Consider the following 16,523-nt stretch of genomic DNA (forward strand, 5'->3'; position numbering starts at 1 on the left):
CGCGCGCGCGCGCGCTCGCCTCAGGGCCCGGCGCCCGGCCGAGCCCGCGAAGCGCCCTTAGCTCCCCGAATTCGTTAATTAACCCCTCAAAACTCTAATTAGAACGTCAGCAGGCCCCATTTCCCGCCACAGGTTGTTGGCCATCGAGACGCGGCTTGGACAGCCGGGCCTGCGGCGCCTCACACCTCATGGCTCGCCCCGCAACGCCTCATGCCTCAGGTGTGCTCCCCCCACAACGCCTCATGCCTCGGGCGTGCTCTCCGCCCGGTCACCGCCATCCGCGTGGCCTTCCCCTCGCCCTGCCATCACTGGTGATCTCTTTCTCCTCACACGCAGATCTAAACCGCTTCCGTTCTGGTGAGCAGGCACTGGTTTTCTCCGCCATCAGAAAGACCTGGCTCGCCTCAAATTTTAGCTGATGCCGCAGGGGGTGATTTTCAAACGGGTCCTATTTGGGCATGGGACACTCCCTCTGACACACCGTTCTTGGGGCAGGAACCTATTTTTGAGGTCCCCTGGTCCCATGCTCTGCTAGATTCCAAAGATTATCGCCCCAAACGAAAGCTTTTGCTCACTTCCCCCTTGAGAAACCTTCAACCATCACGTTTCAGCAACCGTTCCTTCAGCACTGCAACATCCTTCCAGTGAAAGATGAAAAATGAAACGGCGACAGAGAAGGCAACAGTAAAGCTCCAGCTGGTGTCAAGAATAGAGACGGGAAGGGGTGTAGATAGCCTTAGCTTACAGCCCAAACCTCAAAAATGAGCCATCACCACTGCTAGTGCTTCGGGAAGCAGTTTGCCACCTTTCCGAAGGTAACGCCAGGAGCTCAGCTCACTGTTCCCATCGCTGTCGCGCTCAGAAACGGACTTGTGTTGCGTTTTCTAATTGTTCTGAGCACAGCGGCTCTAGCACCCAGACCTGGCAGCTCTGTGCAAGCTGCACTCAGAAGGGTGTTAAGGTAAACGGGGATTTGCATCTTCACACTCCCAACATAATCACAATAGGAAGCTTTTATATTAATGAGAAAAAAGCTTTGTAACAACCATTAGCCATATAAACGTGAAAATACGGATCTCTGTCCTGTTGCAATGCTGCGCTGTCTCACAGGGATAGGGAAAACAATACAACCACAGCTCTTAAAATTGCCAGGGTGATGCTGTTAAGCAATGTGTTTTCGGGTATATCTAGAGTTAATCTAATGTACTTGTGTGTCAGCTGAGCATGCCCAGAGTAATCCAATTAGGGTAATTAGAAGTAACCAGCAGCACAGACTAGTACAGTACTGCTCCAGCCCAACGCTTGGGTAAGTCACAGGGTGCAGTCAATCCGTGTGCACACCACGCCGGGTGGAACCGATTGGAAAACAAAAATAAGGCAGGGTGACAGGTGCCTTAACAACACCTTATCCCCTGTGCTTTTATTTCTGTTTCAGTGACTGCTCAAACAGCTGCAGCAGTCAGCTCTCAGGGAGCACAAAGGCAACCCTCATCCGGCCAAATTCCAACCGCGTGAGGTGCACAGCAAAGCCCCGGTCAGAGCTCCAGAAATACTAGGTATGTCACTTTGCGTGCCTAAAGCAGCGTAGTAGAGCAGCTGAAATGGGAGCTTGGGAAGGAAATCCATCTCGCTTATCTCCCCTTTTACCCCAAAAGCTGTCATCAGAACTTTTATAGATCAAGCTGGTATCAGTTTCTCCGCTTCCACTTAGATGCTTTTGTCTATGACCTGGCATTCAGCACAGGAGTTATCCCAGCGTAAGGGAAGACAGCAGACATTTTAAAGTAATTGTTTACATTCGGAGCGGTGAAATGCTAGCTCAGCTAAATCCTATTCCCAGACTACAGCAGCAAAGGAGTAAATACAGCTTGTCCCTCCTGTCTGAGGGAAAGGTTGCCTCAAGTGTGGCCAGCAGGTCGAGGGAGGTGATTCTCCCTCTCTAGTCCCCCCTCGTGAGATCCCACCTGGATTGCTGCATCCAGCTCTGGGGCCCCCAACATAGGAAAGGTATCAACCAGTTGGAGCAAGTCCAGAAGAGGCCACAGAGATGCTCAGAGGGCTGGAGCACCTGCGGACAAGCTGGGAGAGTTGGGGTGTTCAGCCTGGAGAAGAGAAGGCTCCGGGGAGACCTCAGAGCATGTTCCAGTGCCGGAAGGGGCTACAAGAAAGCTGGAGGGACTTCTTACAAGGGCAGAGAGTGACAGGACAAGGGGTAATGGGTTTAAATTGGAAGAGGGAGATTGAGGTTGGACATCAGGAAGGAATTCTTCCCCGAGGGGGAGGGGAGGCACTGGGACAGGTTGCCCAGAGAAGCTGTGGATGCCCCATCCCTGGGAGTGTCCAAGGCCAGGCTGGATGAGGCTTGGAGCAACCTGGTCTAGTGGAAGGGGTCCCTGCCCATGGCAGGGGGGTTGGAACTGGATGGTCTTTAAGGTCCCTTCCCACCCAAACCACTCTGTGACTGTAAGATTTGCCATGTAACACAATGGGCTCCCATGCAATCCATATGCCGGAGAAAAGTTGCTCTTCAGCTACTGAAGAAACATAATTCAACTCTCTTAAGAGTTACAGAGGAGGCACACCAGGATAAGCAGATTTAAACAAGATTTATTCATAAACTGTTTGGAGAGAGGAAATTTATTGATATAAAAAAAGTCAAGAAACGAACTGACTTTCTTAAAGTCTGCTAACCCGTTCAGGCACATGTATAAACTCACACCGTAACTGCTAAAAGAACACATCTCCACACCTTTTACTTACCCTGGGCTGTAATGAATATTGTATTTCAGAATTGTACAGAAAACACACTCCTGTAACCAACTTGCAACCAGTGTTATTGAATTACTAGCTACATGTTACACGAACACCTTACAATAATAATCAAGAGGTACACTATTTCTCTCTTTTTATACATTAACCCAGTATGATGTGTGCAATCCATCACCAATGACATGGTTAAACAGGTTTGTAGTCAAGCTTGGACTCCAGCTTCTTAGAATCAGCCACTTTTCTAACAGCTTTCATGAAGTCTTCCTGAACCACAAAGTCGTGATCGGCACGGATCGCAAACATACCTGTGGGGGATCATTTAACAGCAAGAATAAGTTAATGCTCCTTGCAGCAGCAGTACACAGAAGACAGTACACAAAATTCAATGGAGTCAAAGTAAAAACGGATCCAAGTTAAACTGTCTGCGTGGAGATTTTCCCATGCAGGTGTTGGGAAGAGAAGTAAACTTCAGTGAGGTCACGTTTCTGAACTAGGTGATCACTAAAAAGAAATGTGTAACTCGTTTTAAACTACGAGTGTGTAGTTACTGTTACTCAGCCTCCCCATGTAGGCAAACCCTAAGCATACAATGAATTTATATGTGGAAAAAGCATAAAATAGTATTGACTTTGCAGACACCCAGGTACCAGGAGACTCGGGTGCTCCGCAAAAAGGAGAAAAACGGGCACCATCACCATTTCTGTCATGTACCTAGTTCGTAAGAGACAGTATGACATGTCATGATACCCAGCCAACTCAGCTGGTTAGAGACCTGCTCCCGTTCAGAAATGGTACAGCTGGTTTTTCCTCCCATCATGCTGAACCTGGACCACAGAGCATCTTTTACGCCACGCGTGTCACAGGACACAGCCCTGTGCGGATCCAGCTTGCCTACGGCCGGGGCTACCAGCCCGCAGATCACAAAACAGAGCGCTACAGCTAACGGGCAGCAGGTCTGCGCGTTTCAGCCGGACTGCAACACCCAGCGGTGTATCCACAGTCCCGGTGGGAGACTTGGCTGTAACCACAGAGGAAACATGTCAAGAATCAAGTTCTGCGTGACTGTAGGTCGTAAGAAAACTTGGAAGAAGAGATTTTGTACAAGCTGTTCCACCAACCACATCACCATCCTGCTGCTTATGCTGAACAGTCCCGGCACGCGTGGCAGGCCACGAAACACGCAACCACGCTGGCATTTTCCTACCAACCACGTGTTAACATTTCCACTGAGTAACAGCTACCAAGCCCGTAAGAAAGGGATACAAAGGGAGCAGCAGTGAAGCAGCGCTGTGTTCCAGGAAAACATTTTTGACCTCCCAATTTTAATCCATTGACAGAGGCATCAGAGAAACAGCTCAAACATTTCACATGAACCAAGACTTAGCACATCAAAATCAAGAGTTAAGAAAATACCTGCTTCAGTGCAGACATTTCTCAAGTCTGCTCCATTAAAGCCATCCGAAAGCTTCACAATTGCTTCATAATCTAGTCATAAAACATGAAATGTCCATTAGCAATAAATTCACATTTCCCATTATGGATGCCAACAAATTCCAGCTAACGAACACTTTACTTGGATTTCAATGCAAATAAATAGCTGCCCACTAGACTGATAAATTAAATTAACTGAAATCATCAGCTGTGTTACCCCTTTCATTAAAACAGACATGTATTGCAGCCAAAAGCTCATGTGACATAATTAAACCCCAAAGTCGCTAACTTGTGGTCACAAGCATCAACATGAAAAGCAAGAAAAGCTACATGAGGGCAGTGTTCTTATCGCTTAAATGATGGAGAGACGTTTTCTGCATGTTTGTACAAGTGATCATAACTCAGTCCCTTTCTGCTTCTAACAACTGCACCTACTAAAGGCATTTAGTATCCTGCGCTGTATCAGAAGTGTGGCCAGCAGGGCGAGGGAGGGGATTCTGCCCCTCTGCTCTGCTCTTGTGAGACCCCACCGGGAGTACCACATCCAGCTGTGGAGCCCAAAACATCAGAAGGATATAGACTGGTTGGAGCAAGTCCAGAGGAGGTCACAAAGATGCTCCGAGGGCTGGAGCACCTCTGCTATGGGGACAGGCTGAGAGAGTTGGGCTTGTTCAGCCTGGAGAAGAGAAGGCTCCGGGGAGACCTTATTGCAGCCTTCCAGTGCCTGAAGGGGGCTACAAGAAAGCTGGGGGGGACTTTTTACAAGGGCCTGTAGCGACAGGACAAGGGGAAATGGGTTTAAATTGAAAATGGGGAGGTTTAGATTAGATATCAGGAAGAAATTCTTCCCGGAGAGGGTGGGGAGGCACTGGGACAGGTTGCCCAGAGAAGCTGTGGATGCCCCATCCCTGGAAGTGTCCAAGGCCAGGCTGGATGAGGCTTGGAGCAACCTGGTCCAGTGGAAGGTGTCCCTGCCCATGGCAGGGGGTGGGACTGGATGATCTTTAAGGTCCCTTCCAACCCAAACCATTCTATGATTTAATGTCTTGATACATTAAACCTGGTATTTTATGCACATGTGTTTTACTAAAAAAACTGGCTATGGTTATAGTTTCTAGAATCAATTTCTAAAACACCGCGTCTGTTGAGCCTCCAGCGAGTTCTGAGTTTTCTGCAGCTGCTTATTAAAAGAATCAACTTTCTGCAACACTTTTGAGAAGTTCACCTTACGTTTGAAATTAAAAACATTTGAACTCCAAAGTTTTTATCTTAAGAATCAAAAAAACTCCCTAGAGATTAGAAAAATCTACTTTTAATTCCATGTCGCACAATGTGCTATAAACAAGTGTCCCCGTGAGCAGACAGTAAAAAAACAAAACCACCCCATCGCAAGGGAGCTAAGCAAAGTCGATCACCGCAAGGTTTGGGAAGTTTAGTGTCTTCACTAGACTCTAGTGCTGGAGAATCTCATGCTGGCATCTGAAATCTTAGGATTTTGATGCAATTCACACCCCAATTTGCCATGAATTCTGGACTTCCTCTCAGGATCTCAAAGCCGAGCATCCCATTCTTCCCACACCACGTTCAGAAATTTAGCTAGCAGGCATCTGATGCTCACCTTGCCAAATGGCGTGAAAGAATGCTCCCACCCTGCTTCCACTCCAGTGCCCGAAGACACGGAGAAAAAGGATGAAGTACTTTACCTCGGGTTCATGATTTGCTTTGGAGCTTCTTCTCCATCTCAGACTTAGCAGCAGTGTTGGTTTAAACACGCGTGCGGCTAAGGCAGGCAATCCTCATCCCTCTCGCCCTCCGCAGCTCATTCCTGCTTCCAAGCCCCCCCCCCTCTACTGAGCCGCAGCTGTTTACGCAGCCAGATGGTGAACGGGATCAGTTCCACTCTCCAGATCATGCTGCCTGAATAGCTCGTGTCAGCAGAGGCGGGGGCGGGCCGCAGGGACTGGGAACAAGCGGGCAGCGTCTGCGGGGCCTTACCCCGAAATAAAAGGCAGCCAACGTGGTTTTAAAGGCAAATCACAATCACAATTGTCTTGAGCTCTGAAATGTCACTGTGAAACTAAGGCTCTGCTCAGCTTAGAGCAACAGAGTCGTTAAATAAACCGTTTTATCTGACAGCTACTTCACCCTGTGCTCTGGTGAGAGAGCTCTACACCACTAACCAGACAAGCTTTGCTCAGGCAACAAGCTTTTCCTTACACCATCTCCGAACTCCAAATTAAGTTTCTCCATGACTTTTATAGATTCTTTATTGTTTTCAGACTTCTGCAGTAACAGTTTTCCTTTCTTTGGGGAGGGGCTAATGCTGTTGACTTGCACTGAGCTATTCCTTTAGAAACAGAAAACTACCTGATGAGAATCGTGTTGATATTCCAGTTTCCAACAGTGCTCCAAGGGTTTATATTCAGTTTTCTTTTGCAAAGGAAGACTTAGCAAGAACTCAATCAGATGCATTAAAAAAAACAATACAATTCCAAGAAAGGGGAAGTTGTGTGGCCAGTGTAAGGGAAGGAATTAAAAGAGCAGAGTCATGGTAACAACCCACATTGTTACAAACAGAAGTAGGAAGGCTATCCAGGTAGTAGGATATCCTACTTACCTATTTCACCATGTTTTGTGATAGGACCCGCATGAATCTTCAAAATGTCTAATCTGGCTTGCTCATTTGGCAGATCGATATCTAGAAAGAATTACAGCTTTAATAAAACCAGAAAACCACAATTCATAGGGATCATATCCTCCTTCCAGCCACTGCAAAGCAATAACTCACGGATTTTTCTATCCAGTCTTCCAGGCCGCAGAAGCGCAGGATCCAGCGTGTCTGGTCTGTTAGTAGCCATGATCATTTTAACCCTGTGCAGAGTATCGAATCCATCCATCTGATTCAATAACTAAGAGAAAGCAGAAGTTGGGTTTTAAACAACCCAAAATCTTCCCAGTGTGATTTATCGTCCTTATTTTCCACCTAAGTATTTTCACCAAGAATTAAAAGATATTAAAGATCAGCAAAAAGATGCGACAAAACCTACCAGAAGGCCACGTCTCCCTGCATAGTCTATAAGCAATAAAGGAGAGTTTAGGAGAGAGGCTGAAAATGCTTTGCCCAGAGAAGGAGATATTGAGCAAAGCAGAGCTCAAACGTGAAAGACTTGGCTAAAACAATGAGGCAATGAAAACAGGGAGAGTAGGAAAGGAGCCAAGGCTTGGCTGACACATTCTGATTGTAATGCACATTCAAATCAGACTGGGAGAGCAGCCTCTGGAATACTAATACACGCATATGAAGACATTTCATTGTGAAGATTCAAAGCACTTGCTCTTTGCTCACAGTGATTTAATTCTTTATGTAAGGCAGACAGATCCTTTTGAACCGGGCAAACCGTTTGCAAACATAGGCCACTGAAGTTTCCCATTCGCTTCAGATTCGTTAACTGTCACCGGTGGTTTTAAAATTCAATTCACACAACCCGGTTTACTACAGCAATTAGTACAGAAAGAAAAAAAATACAACTGCTTCTCCTAATTTTGAAAACCAAACTGCAACAGTTCTACAATTCTGTAGTGTCTTTGGGACTAAAAGAGACAAGCTCCACTTTCCCTGCATTATGAAAGAGGGGGCTCCCCAAACCTTCCAAGAAGATGCACTAAGCACCAGCAAAGCCAAATCTCAGTAAGCAGAGAAAATACCCCAATTTCAGCAATTTTAAAAATTCTTTCGATTTGTCTCCAAGTTGAATTCATGGCTGAGTTATCCACATGTGCAGCTGTCTTTTGTAACAGCAGCATCTCGTTCCCTTTTAGCTTGAGATTGATGCAGAGAACGTTCTACCAAGCCAGGTCATGGCGTAACAATTCACATCTGTGTTATTATGGCCTGTACAGGAGTACGTACTCGGGGTTTAGACACTCACCTCCATCAGAGTCCTCTGAATTTCTCTATCAGCTGAGGTGCCTTCAGAAAAACGACGACCACCTGCACCAGACCAAGCTCGTAAGTTATAGTAATACTTCATTATTGCCTCCCTGTAATAAGTCTGAAGACTATTAGGTACCCCTTGTAAGTGGGTGAAAAGGAGTGTTTAAGGAGTTAAAAGCACACATTTTAAAGTGCTTTTTCATATAGTCAAGATTATCCAAGCCAGATACAAACCAGTGCGGTTCTAAGCTAGCTGTAACAGCTCCAGGAGGAAGCTGAACCACTTAGCCCTTATGTTTGTTCTACAAACACGCACGCACGCCCTCTTTTGAGAGGGCAGGCTGTAGCTTTATCGCTCATTTCAGCACTGAAAAGAGACTCCAGCCATCCTCCAGGCCGTTAGCCTTACCAATAGCATCAATCTCATCCATGAAAATGATACACGGCTGATGATCTCTGGCGTAATTGAACATCTCTCTGATCAGTCGAGCGCTCTCACCAATGTACTTGTCCACTATCGAACTTGACACCACCTTGTGAAAGACATCGACACGTAAACGGAGGGACTGGAGCACAAACAGCTTAAGCACGTGCGCAAGTCAGAGAGGAAAATTACACTACCTTTAGGAAGTTGCAATCAAGCTGGCTAGCAACAGCTCTGGCCAGAAGGGTTTTCCCTGTACCTGGGCAGAGAAGAGACAGAAGCTGTTTCACTAGTAACCCAACACTGCAGGCTGGCGACTTTACAAAAGATGTTTAAAAAAAAAAAAAGGCAATAAACAAAGCTTTCGCCACAGTTTGAGAGTGACAACTAAGCATTCCTTAGTCATGAGACTCACCAGGGGGGCCGTAGAGCAAGCAGCCTTTTGGAGGTATAATTCCCACACGCTGGAATAATTCCGGGTTGGTAAGCGGCAATTCTATTACCTGTGAAGAGACAGATAAACCAACGGAGACTGAGTTTTCAGATAGGTCAGCAACCCCCAGAAGGCAATGGGAGGCTTGCCAGTCTCTTTTCCAGATACCTGTATTCTTACGTAACTGTGCAGCATGTTTTGTATGAGAAAGAGTTCAGATCGATCTAATGGATGGATCCAACAATTCTGCCCTTCTTGTTCCCACTACAGCTCTGCATGGCTTGTTTCTCTCAGCACTCTTTGCTCAAACCATGCTTTTGCTGCTGTCACAACACAACCACCCAGAGCCATTCCAGCAGGTTTTGTGCAAAATTCAAGTTTGGTTTGGTGGTTGTCAATGCCAACTACACCTTCCCACTTGACTTTATGGCACTCCCTTTGCCCAAAGGGTCTCAGATCCTTCAAATCCTCTTCTTCAGAGGATTTTCTTCACATTAAATCATGTTAAACTCGACGACACCGAGCTGTTTGGTGTGGTGACAAGCTGGAGGGAAGGGATGCCATCCAGAGGAACCTGGACAGGCTGGAGAGGTGGGCCAATGCCAACCTCATGGAGTTCAACAAGGCCAAGTGCAAGGTCCTGCACCTGGGTCAGGGCAATCCCAGCACAAGTACAGGCTGGGTGGAGAGTGGATCGAGAGCAGCTCTGAGAAGAAGGACTTGGTGGTACTGGTGAATAAAAACTTGGACATGAGCTGGCCGTGTACGCTGGCAGCCCAGAAAGCCAACCCCATCCTGGGCTGTAACCAGAGCAGCGTGGTCAGGGGAGCGAGGGAGGGCATTTTCCCCCTCAGCTCTGCTCTGGGGAGACCCCACCTGGAGGGCTGCATCCAGCTGTGGAGCCCTCAATATCAGAAGGATACAGACCAGTTCGAGCGAGTCCAGAGGAGGCCACGCAGATGCTCCGAGGGCTGGAGCACCTCTCCTATGGGGACAGGCTGGGAGAGTTGGGCTGGTGCAGCCTGGAGAAGGGAAGGCTTCGGGGAGACCTTATTGCAGCCTTCCAGTGCCTGAAGGGGCTACAAGGAAGCTGGGGGGGGGCTTTTTACAAGGGCCTGTAGTGACAGGACAAGGGGGAACATGTTTAAACTGAAAGTGGGGAGGATTAGATTGGACATCAGGAAGAAATTCTTCCCAGAGAGGGTGGGGAGGCACTGGGACAGGTTGCCCAGAGAAGCCCTGGCTGCCGCATCCCTGGAAGTGTTCAAGGCCAGGCTGGATGAGGCTTGGAGCAACCTGGTCTAGTGGAAGGTGTCCCTGCCCGTGGCAGGGGGGCGCTGGATGGGCTTTAAGGTTCCTTCCAACCCCATAGAATTCTATGATCCAAGCTTCTGTAACAGTAGGGATAAGATATAACCAGCTTGAGAATTGGGCTTTGGTGTTTAGAATGATCTTTCTCTGCTACTGCAAGGTGTGTGCACAGCACAACCAACCTCTGTTATGGTCAGTCGGCTCTCAGCAGCACGGGCTCGTCTTCCGACACCCACATTCCTGAGCGGGCTTGCACAGCCCGCAGCACTGATGCCCAAACTAACAGGATTACTTCAGTGTGAGCGCACCAGCGCCCCACCATCACACTGCTGTTTGCCTCAGAGACAATAACAAAGCTGGAAAGCATTTACAAAACACTTCAGAGTACAGGAAAGGGTAGTCTTAACGAAACATGGAAAGCACTAATCTGACAGGATGCTTTAACAGCCTGACTCACGACAGCTTAGGACACAGCAGATGCTGGATACCTCTCGCAGCTCTCTGATTTGCTCCGACAGCCCTCCAATCTCAGAATATGAAACATCCCCTGGATCTTCATGAGACATATTATAAACCAGTGGATCCACTTCCCTTGGCAAATACCTGGAATAAAGAGTTGAGCAGACATTTTTCATTGTGCAGACACTTTTATAAAGTTATTGCAATAAAATTTAGAGCAAGTACAAAAACTATTTCTTCTCCTCCCGCTTTGATAACAAGATGGGTAGGAAAAAACAGTACAGACCCCAAACCTGGCAAACTTTTTCAAGATTTAAACCAAGCAAAAGTTTAAAAAAAACTGCTGAAAATGCTGAGATGTAGCTGAATTATTATTTTTAATTAAACAAACAATTCTTTTTTTTTAAGCACAGAATCACAGGATGGTTTGGGTGGGAAGGGACCTTAAAGACCATCTAGGCCACCCCCCTGCCATGGGCAGGGACACCTTCCACTAGACCAGGTTGTTCCAAGCCTCATCCAGTCTGGCCTTGGACACTTCCAGGGATGGGGCATCCACAGCTTCTCTGGGCAACCTGTCCCAGTGCTCCCCACCCTCTCTGGGAAGAATTTCTTCCTGATAGCTAATCTAAACCTCCCCACTTCCAATTTAAACCCGTTACCCCTTGTCCTGTCACTCCCTGCCCTTGGAAAAAGTCTCCCACAGCTTTCTTGTAGCCCACCCAGGCACTGGAGAGGGGGCTCCAGCCCTCCAAGAATCTCTGACATCTCACCACATCTGATAGACACATAAGTCTTCCCTCAAAGTAATTGTCCTTACTTAAGCACTGCTCTGCAGAAAAAATTTACAAAACATTACACAACTGATTATCTAAACCTTGGGGAACCCTACTCAGATCACTGTTTTGTCCCCTTGATATGATGAGCAGAAAGAAGCTGTAGGGCAGAAACCTACCTCATGATAGTCAGAGTGGTCATATCCAGAGCAACTCTCGTCCCCGGCTTCAGCTTACTTTTGTCAAGCTAGGCACAAAGAAGGTATTTCTGTTAGAACCACGCTCCAAAACGTTTGGTTTTAGCCAAGGTGTTCACTGCATCGCGTGCTCTTTGCTCAATCGCACACAAGAAGAAAACAAGGCTACTGAGCTACATGCCAAACACCTCACTCAGTAAACACTGTGTCCCACTCACCACCATTCCTGGGAATGCCTAAACTGGGAAAAAGCTAGCCCACTGTTTTATGGGAATATGATCTTTGGCAGAAGTGGTCCAGGAGCTGGCCCAGACCAGTGAACCTGTTGATCATCACAACTGGGCACCAGTAAAACTAACCCAGACCACCGGAAGAATTGTTGTTCATGTTGAAATAGATCTTGAACAGCAAGTCATTAACTTGCCGCTTTTGAAAATACATCCTATTCTCTAGGCCTTAATTATCATGGGTTTTTACTGCTGTCAATCTGACTGGATTAGCGAGAGATCTCATCCTCCCCCTGCTCGACACAGGGCAGAACCAGCTGTTCCAGAACATGCAGACCATCTTCCTTGAAGGACACACAAAGCAGCTTGCTCATTTCAGTCTGAACGTGCCACCATTCCACTCAAGGGCTCTCTCACTTCTGCACCGACAGAAAGGGTGAGTAGCCGTTCCTAACCTATCTTCTCCCAGCCTTCCATCCTTTGCACATGTTCACGTACGCAGTCTTCATCCTCAAAGTGAGCCGTTCCCACTGCTACTCCTGCTGTCACTGACCTCATGCCCCCTGCTCCTCCGCCTCAGCAGTGTTTGTCTGCTTGCTCCATTTTTGTGTGCTTTTTAAACGCTTTAGCAGTCCTATTCCAGTACACCCTGCTAAATTCTGCTGGGAGTAGAACAACTAGCTTGCTTTTCTCAAACCTGGCATAGGAGCAGCCTCACCTCTCGCACGGCGCCACCTTAAACAACAACCAGAGATTACCTTGCCACTCTCACTTCTTCTCCTCTTCTTAAAAAAAAGGAATAGGAGGGACTCAGTCCATATTTGAAGAACACAAAACCTATTTATTCAGATCTTTACTGACATGACATCTGAACAACAGGGATTTTGAGGGCTGTTTGCAAGCTGAAGCTTCCCGCAGCCCCCGCTGGGGGATTTATAAGGTCCCTTGCCCACGTGGGCTCTTCGGTCTCTAGGATCAAGCTGTCACTCCTCCCTTACTGGGGTCACTAATAAGACCTCCTTCCAGCTGCCTTATCTTAAGAAATCTGTAAAAGCTTGAAATTCTATCAGATTCAACATTCCCCAACAGATTTAAGTTATTCTGCTGTGGGAAGAAAACAATGAGAAGCCACTTGACCTTGAATTCCTCAGGAAATGCACTTTGGATAGGGAAGTAATTTTGAATCAACTCGCTCCCCCTCCTCAGCAGTGCAGCCACAAGGACTTGGATCAAAAACTACTTTTTCTAGTCTGAACACTCCACGGCAAATTATTTGCCTTGATATTATGACATTTTGAAAACAATCACTGACATGTTTTTTTAGTCTCTGGTACCCAATCGAGGATCTTTTAAGATCAAAGAGTGTGTTTATTGAAAAATAAACTTGAAAGCACACTCTGAAATACCAGACTCATCCAAGCACAACCTATTCCTCAGTGTTTATTTCTGTTTCAACCCAGAACCTCACAACAACCTCACGTGCCCCGAAAGGGAATTAAGTACGTTACAGAAAATTATTTTATTAATTCTGCTGAAAGCAAATAGTGAGTTTGCACCACAGCATCTTGAAAGGGATGAAGCTTACAATTATGTATTTAAAGTGCATTTCAATATTCGCAATTTTTGCAGATGTTTTATGCAAGCAAAACCCTATCACACTGGTATGTCTGAGAAAAGTCAAAGATTATCTTCTACACACTAACACACTTACTGGTACCCACATTTCTCAAGTAGCTTGTCTCTAAAAGGAGGAGAAAAGGTCCATCCTTACTGATAAATCCACTGATAGAGTCAACACCCCAGGCAAATACTGCGTGAGTTTTGTTCACTGCTTACCGCCACGTATTGTTAACTGTGGGCCTTCACCAGGGATTCCTGACAGCCAGAAACCCCTCCTCCCACCCTTTTTAAATTCCTGAGAGCACAGCAGGCTCCCCGCTCCACCACTCACTTGCTGCCTCGGCTCCTACAGCCACCACACTGCCGTTACGGATGCGTCGCCTCAACAGAGCCGTTTAACCTGCCTACGCTGGAGCCCTATTACGCTGTTCTTCAATTTAACAGCCACGTACAAACCTCATGCTAACCCAGAGATCCCGGATATCGCAAAACATTTGCGCATTAGGCTGGCAAACATTTTCTTTACGTAGAAACAGAAGAGTTCAAAATTCCACAATGAACAGCACTTTCTCTTCAGAAAGAGAAAGAAAAGCACCTCTAAAGCAACACTACACCTGCGCTCCTTTCACTGAGGGAATTTCTATTTTTACCATTTCCCTATGATCGGAGAACATGCTGCAGTTGTGATATGTTAAAAGCTCAACTGCTGTTACCCTTCTGCACCACCAAGGAACCAGTTCAAGATGCAGAATTCAAAGGTGTTAAAAGAGCTTCCACTTACTTGTGCATTAAAATAAACAAACTGCTGCTGCCTTCTCAGAAGACATGATCCTTCCCCAGGGTCGCCATTCTCTGTCTGGAGATACCCCACAGTCTCCCATTTCACACATATTCGTCTTTGCTCCCATTTCTCAAGGTCAGGGATGAATGAGTGTGATAAAATCCGACCAGAGATTCACTTTTGCTCCCCCAACACTCTCACTAAGTGTTGTGGTTCTACTTAATGGGCAGCTTTGGTAAGGAAGAGCCGATCTACAGGGTTTAATTACTGTCAGTGGGTCACATTCCGTGCTCAATTAATCAACAAGCAGTTTTTAAACCAAGCCTGTGTTAATATTTTTGTATAAAACTAAAAAGCAAAGACACCTCTTTGTGGTTCTTGCTGACTGTAGCGGATGATGGATTATGCTGTCAGCAAGGCTCGGTATTCAAGTGTCTGACTTCTACAGAATTTGGTGTAAGTAAAAAAGCGGTTGTCTCGTACACTAGAAGCAACAAATCTTTTTTTAAGATCATTAGGGACAAATAAAAATCCCTCGAAGCGTTTAGAACACAGGCCTTGCCTACCATAATTATTTATTGGAGGACAAAAGCATTAGAAAATAAATGCATGAAGATATACAACATTAAACCTAAAGGTCAGCACTGTGACAGGCACATACCGTGTTCACAGCATAGCAAGGGAGACCTTACACAGCTGATCGACTTTCACAGTGATCATTAATCTTCACAGAGTTCAAAATCAGGCAGAAAAAACAGAGCTTCAACTCAATGAAAAGAACAGAAGACGTGCAAGATTCCATGAACGTTTGATCTTCACTAGCAAGTTACACTACTGCCAGCTACGGAGGCAAAGAGCAGGCAGATACCTGTATAAAACTGCCATATACACCTTCAAGAAGAAAATACTTAATCCTACTAAGGACCCAGTTTATGAATATGCAAGGCCAAAGCAAACATTTAATGAATATTGACACAGATCTGACCTGACGACGACAGCCAACCACGTATCTTGGCCCATTTGTAGCCTTCACGATGACTGGAGAGATCAAAGAAAAAAAGAAATTACTATCTTCACTGCTCCGGATTAAGCTTCTGACCCACCCAGTGTATTATGTTTTTCTGCCACTACTCAGATCACCCATACTCTTAATTCTTTCCTCCCCCCAAACCTTCAGCCAGATTTTAACTGCGAAAGCATATTTTCAAGATCTCAAAGACCGTACCAGTCGCCCGTACTTACACTTCTCTTCGGTGAGCTGTTTGAGAACCTCGCCGACAATCTGCAAAAGAGAACTGCAGCGTTAGCACACAGACCGTCGCAGGACAACACTCAGCATGTTTCAGGACGTGCAAGACGACTGCTGGCTTTAAAAATTCTCTCTCTCGCTTCAAGCCACCTGCCAGCACTGTGACACAGCTCTGTCAACCAAGACACACGTGCTCTCTAACCCACATGCTCTGTGTCTGTTCCCGATGGTAAGGCCCCTGTTTCTGTCAGCTGCACTGTTCCAGCTTATTCCTTCTCGACAGGAAAAACGGACTGAAACGCTACTTCCAGAGCAGTTCACTGTCAACCACCACCACAGGCTGCCGTGGCCTCGTTTCTCTTGCGTACCTGCCCGACGCTCTGCAAGGCCTTGAGATCGTTTTCTGATTTTTCATACTGCTTGGTGAGCTCCTTCAGCTGCTCCCTCACTACGAAAGGAAAAAAACGCAGAGTTTTTCCAACAGTAACTCTGGGGCAGGCCCTTTACAGAAAGGCAGCGGGCAGAGCTCGACCAGGGAAGACCCGCCACAGCTCCAGGGCCTGCACACCCTCAACGCAGCGGTGTCTCTTACTAATGCAACACTCTGCAGCAGGCGCCCAAAAAACCCCATCGAGGCCTAAAAAAGCTCAAATTCCGAGGTATCGGTGCCTTTGCGCGGCGTCGGCGCGGGGTGACCCGGCAGGACGATGTACGCGGGTATTTGCAGAGGACGATAAAAGCTGACCAACAAGCCTCACGGGGGGAGAGGCTGCGGAAAGGGAACCGCCCGGCTCCCTGGGGAGGCCGCAGGGCCCGACCTCCCGCCCATCCCCAGTCCAGGGGGGGCCCAGAGCCCGGGCTCCCCCACGGGGCTCTCCCCAGGGGAAAGCAGAGCGGGCACAGCGCTGGCAA

At 47.0% G+C, this 16,523-nt stretch overlaps 1 protein-coding gene across 1 annotated transcript; it reads right to left on the reverse strand.

Annotated features, from left to right (window-relative positions):
• Positions 1-2,587: 2,587 nt before the first annotated feature.
• On the reverse strand, positions 2,588-16,059 carry PSMC6 (proteasome (prosome, macropain) 26S subunit, ATPase, 6; the record flags this gene model as incomplete). The annotated part of the gene is made up of 13 exons (XM_010156339.1): positions 2,588-3,074; positions 4,183-4,254; positions 6,818-6,898; positions 6,989-7,109; positions 8,130-8,191; positions 8,544-8,667; positions 8,756-8,817; positions 8,974-9,061; positions 10,791-10,905; positions 11,717-11,784; positions 15,348-15,400; positions 15,605-15,644; positions 15,980-16,059. Coding segments are annotated over 13 exons (1,085 nt in total), but the record flags the coding sequence as incomplete, so codon positions are not given.
• Between the last annotated feature and the right edge of the window lie 464 nt (positions 16,060-16,523).

Source organism: Eurypyga helias, unplaced genomic scaffold, assembly GCF_000690775.1.
Source record: "Eurypyga helias isolate BGI_N326 unplaced genomic scaffold, ASM69077v1 scaffold36457, whole genome shotgun sequence".
Taxonomy (NCBI): Eukaryota; Metazoa; Chordata; class Aves; order Eurypygiformes; family Eurypygidae; genus Eurypyga; species Eurypyga helias.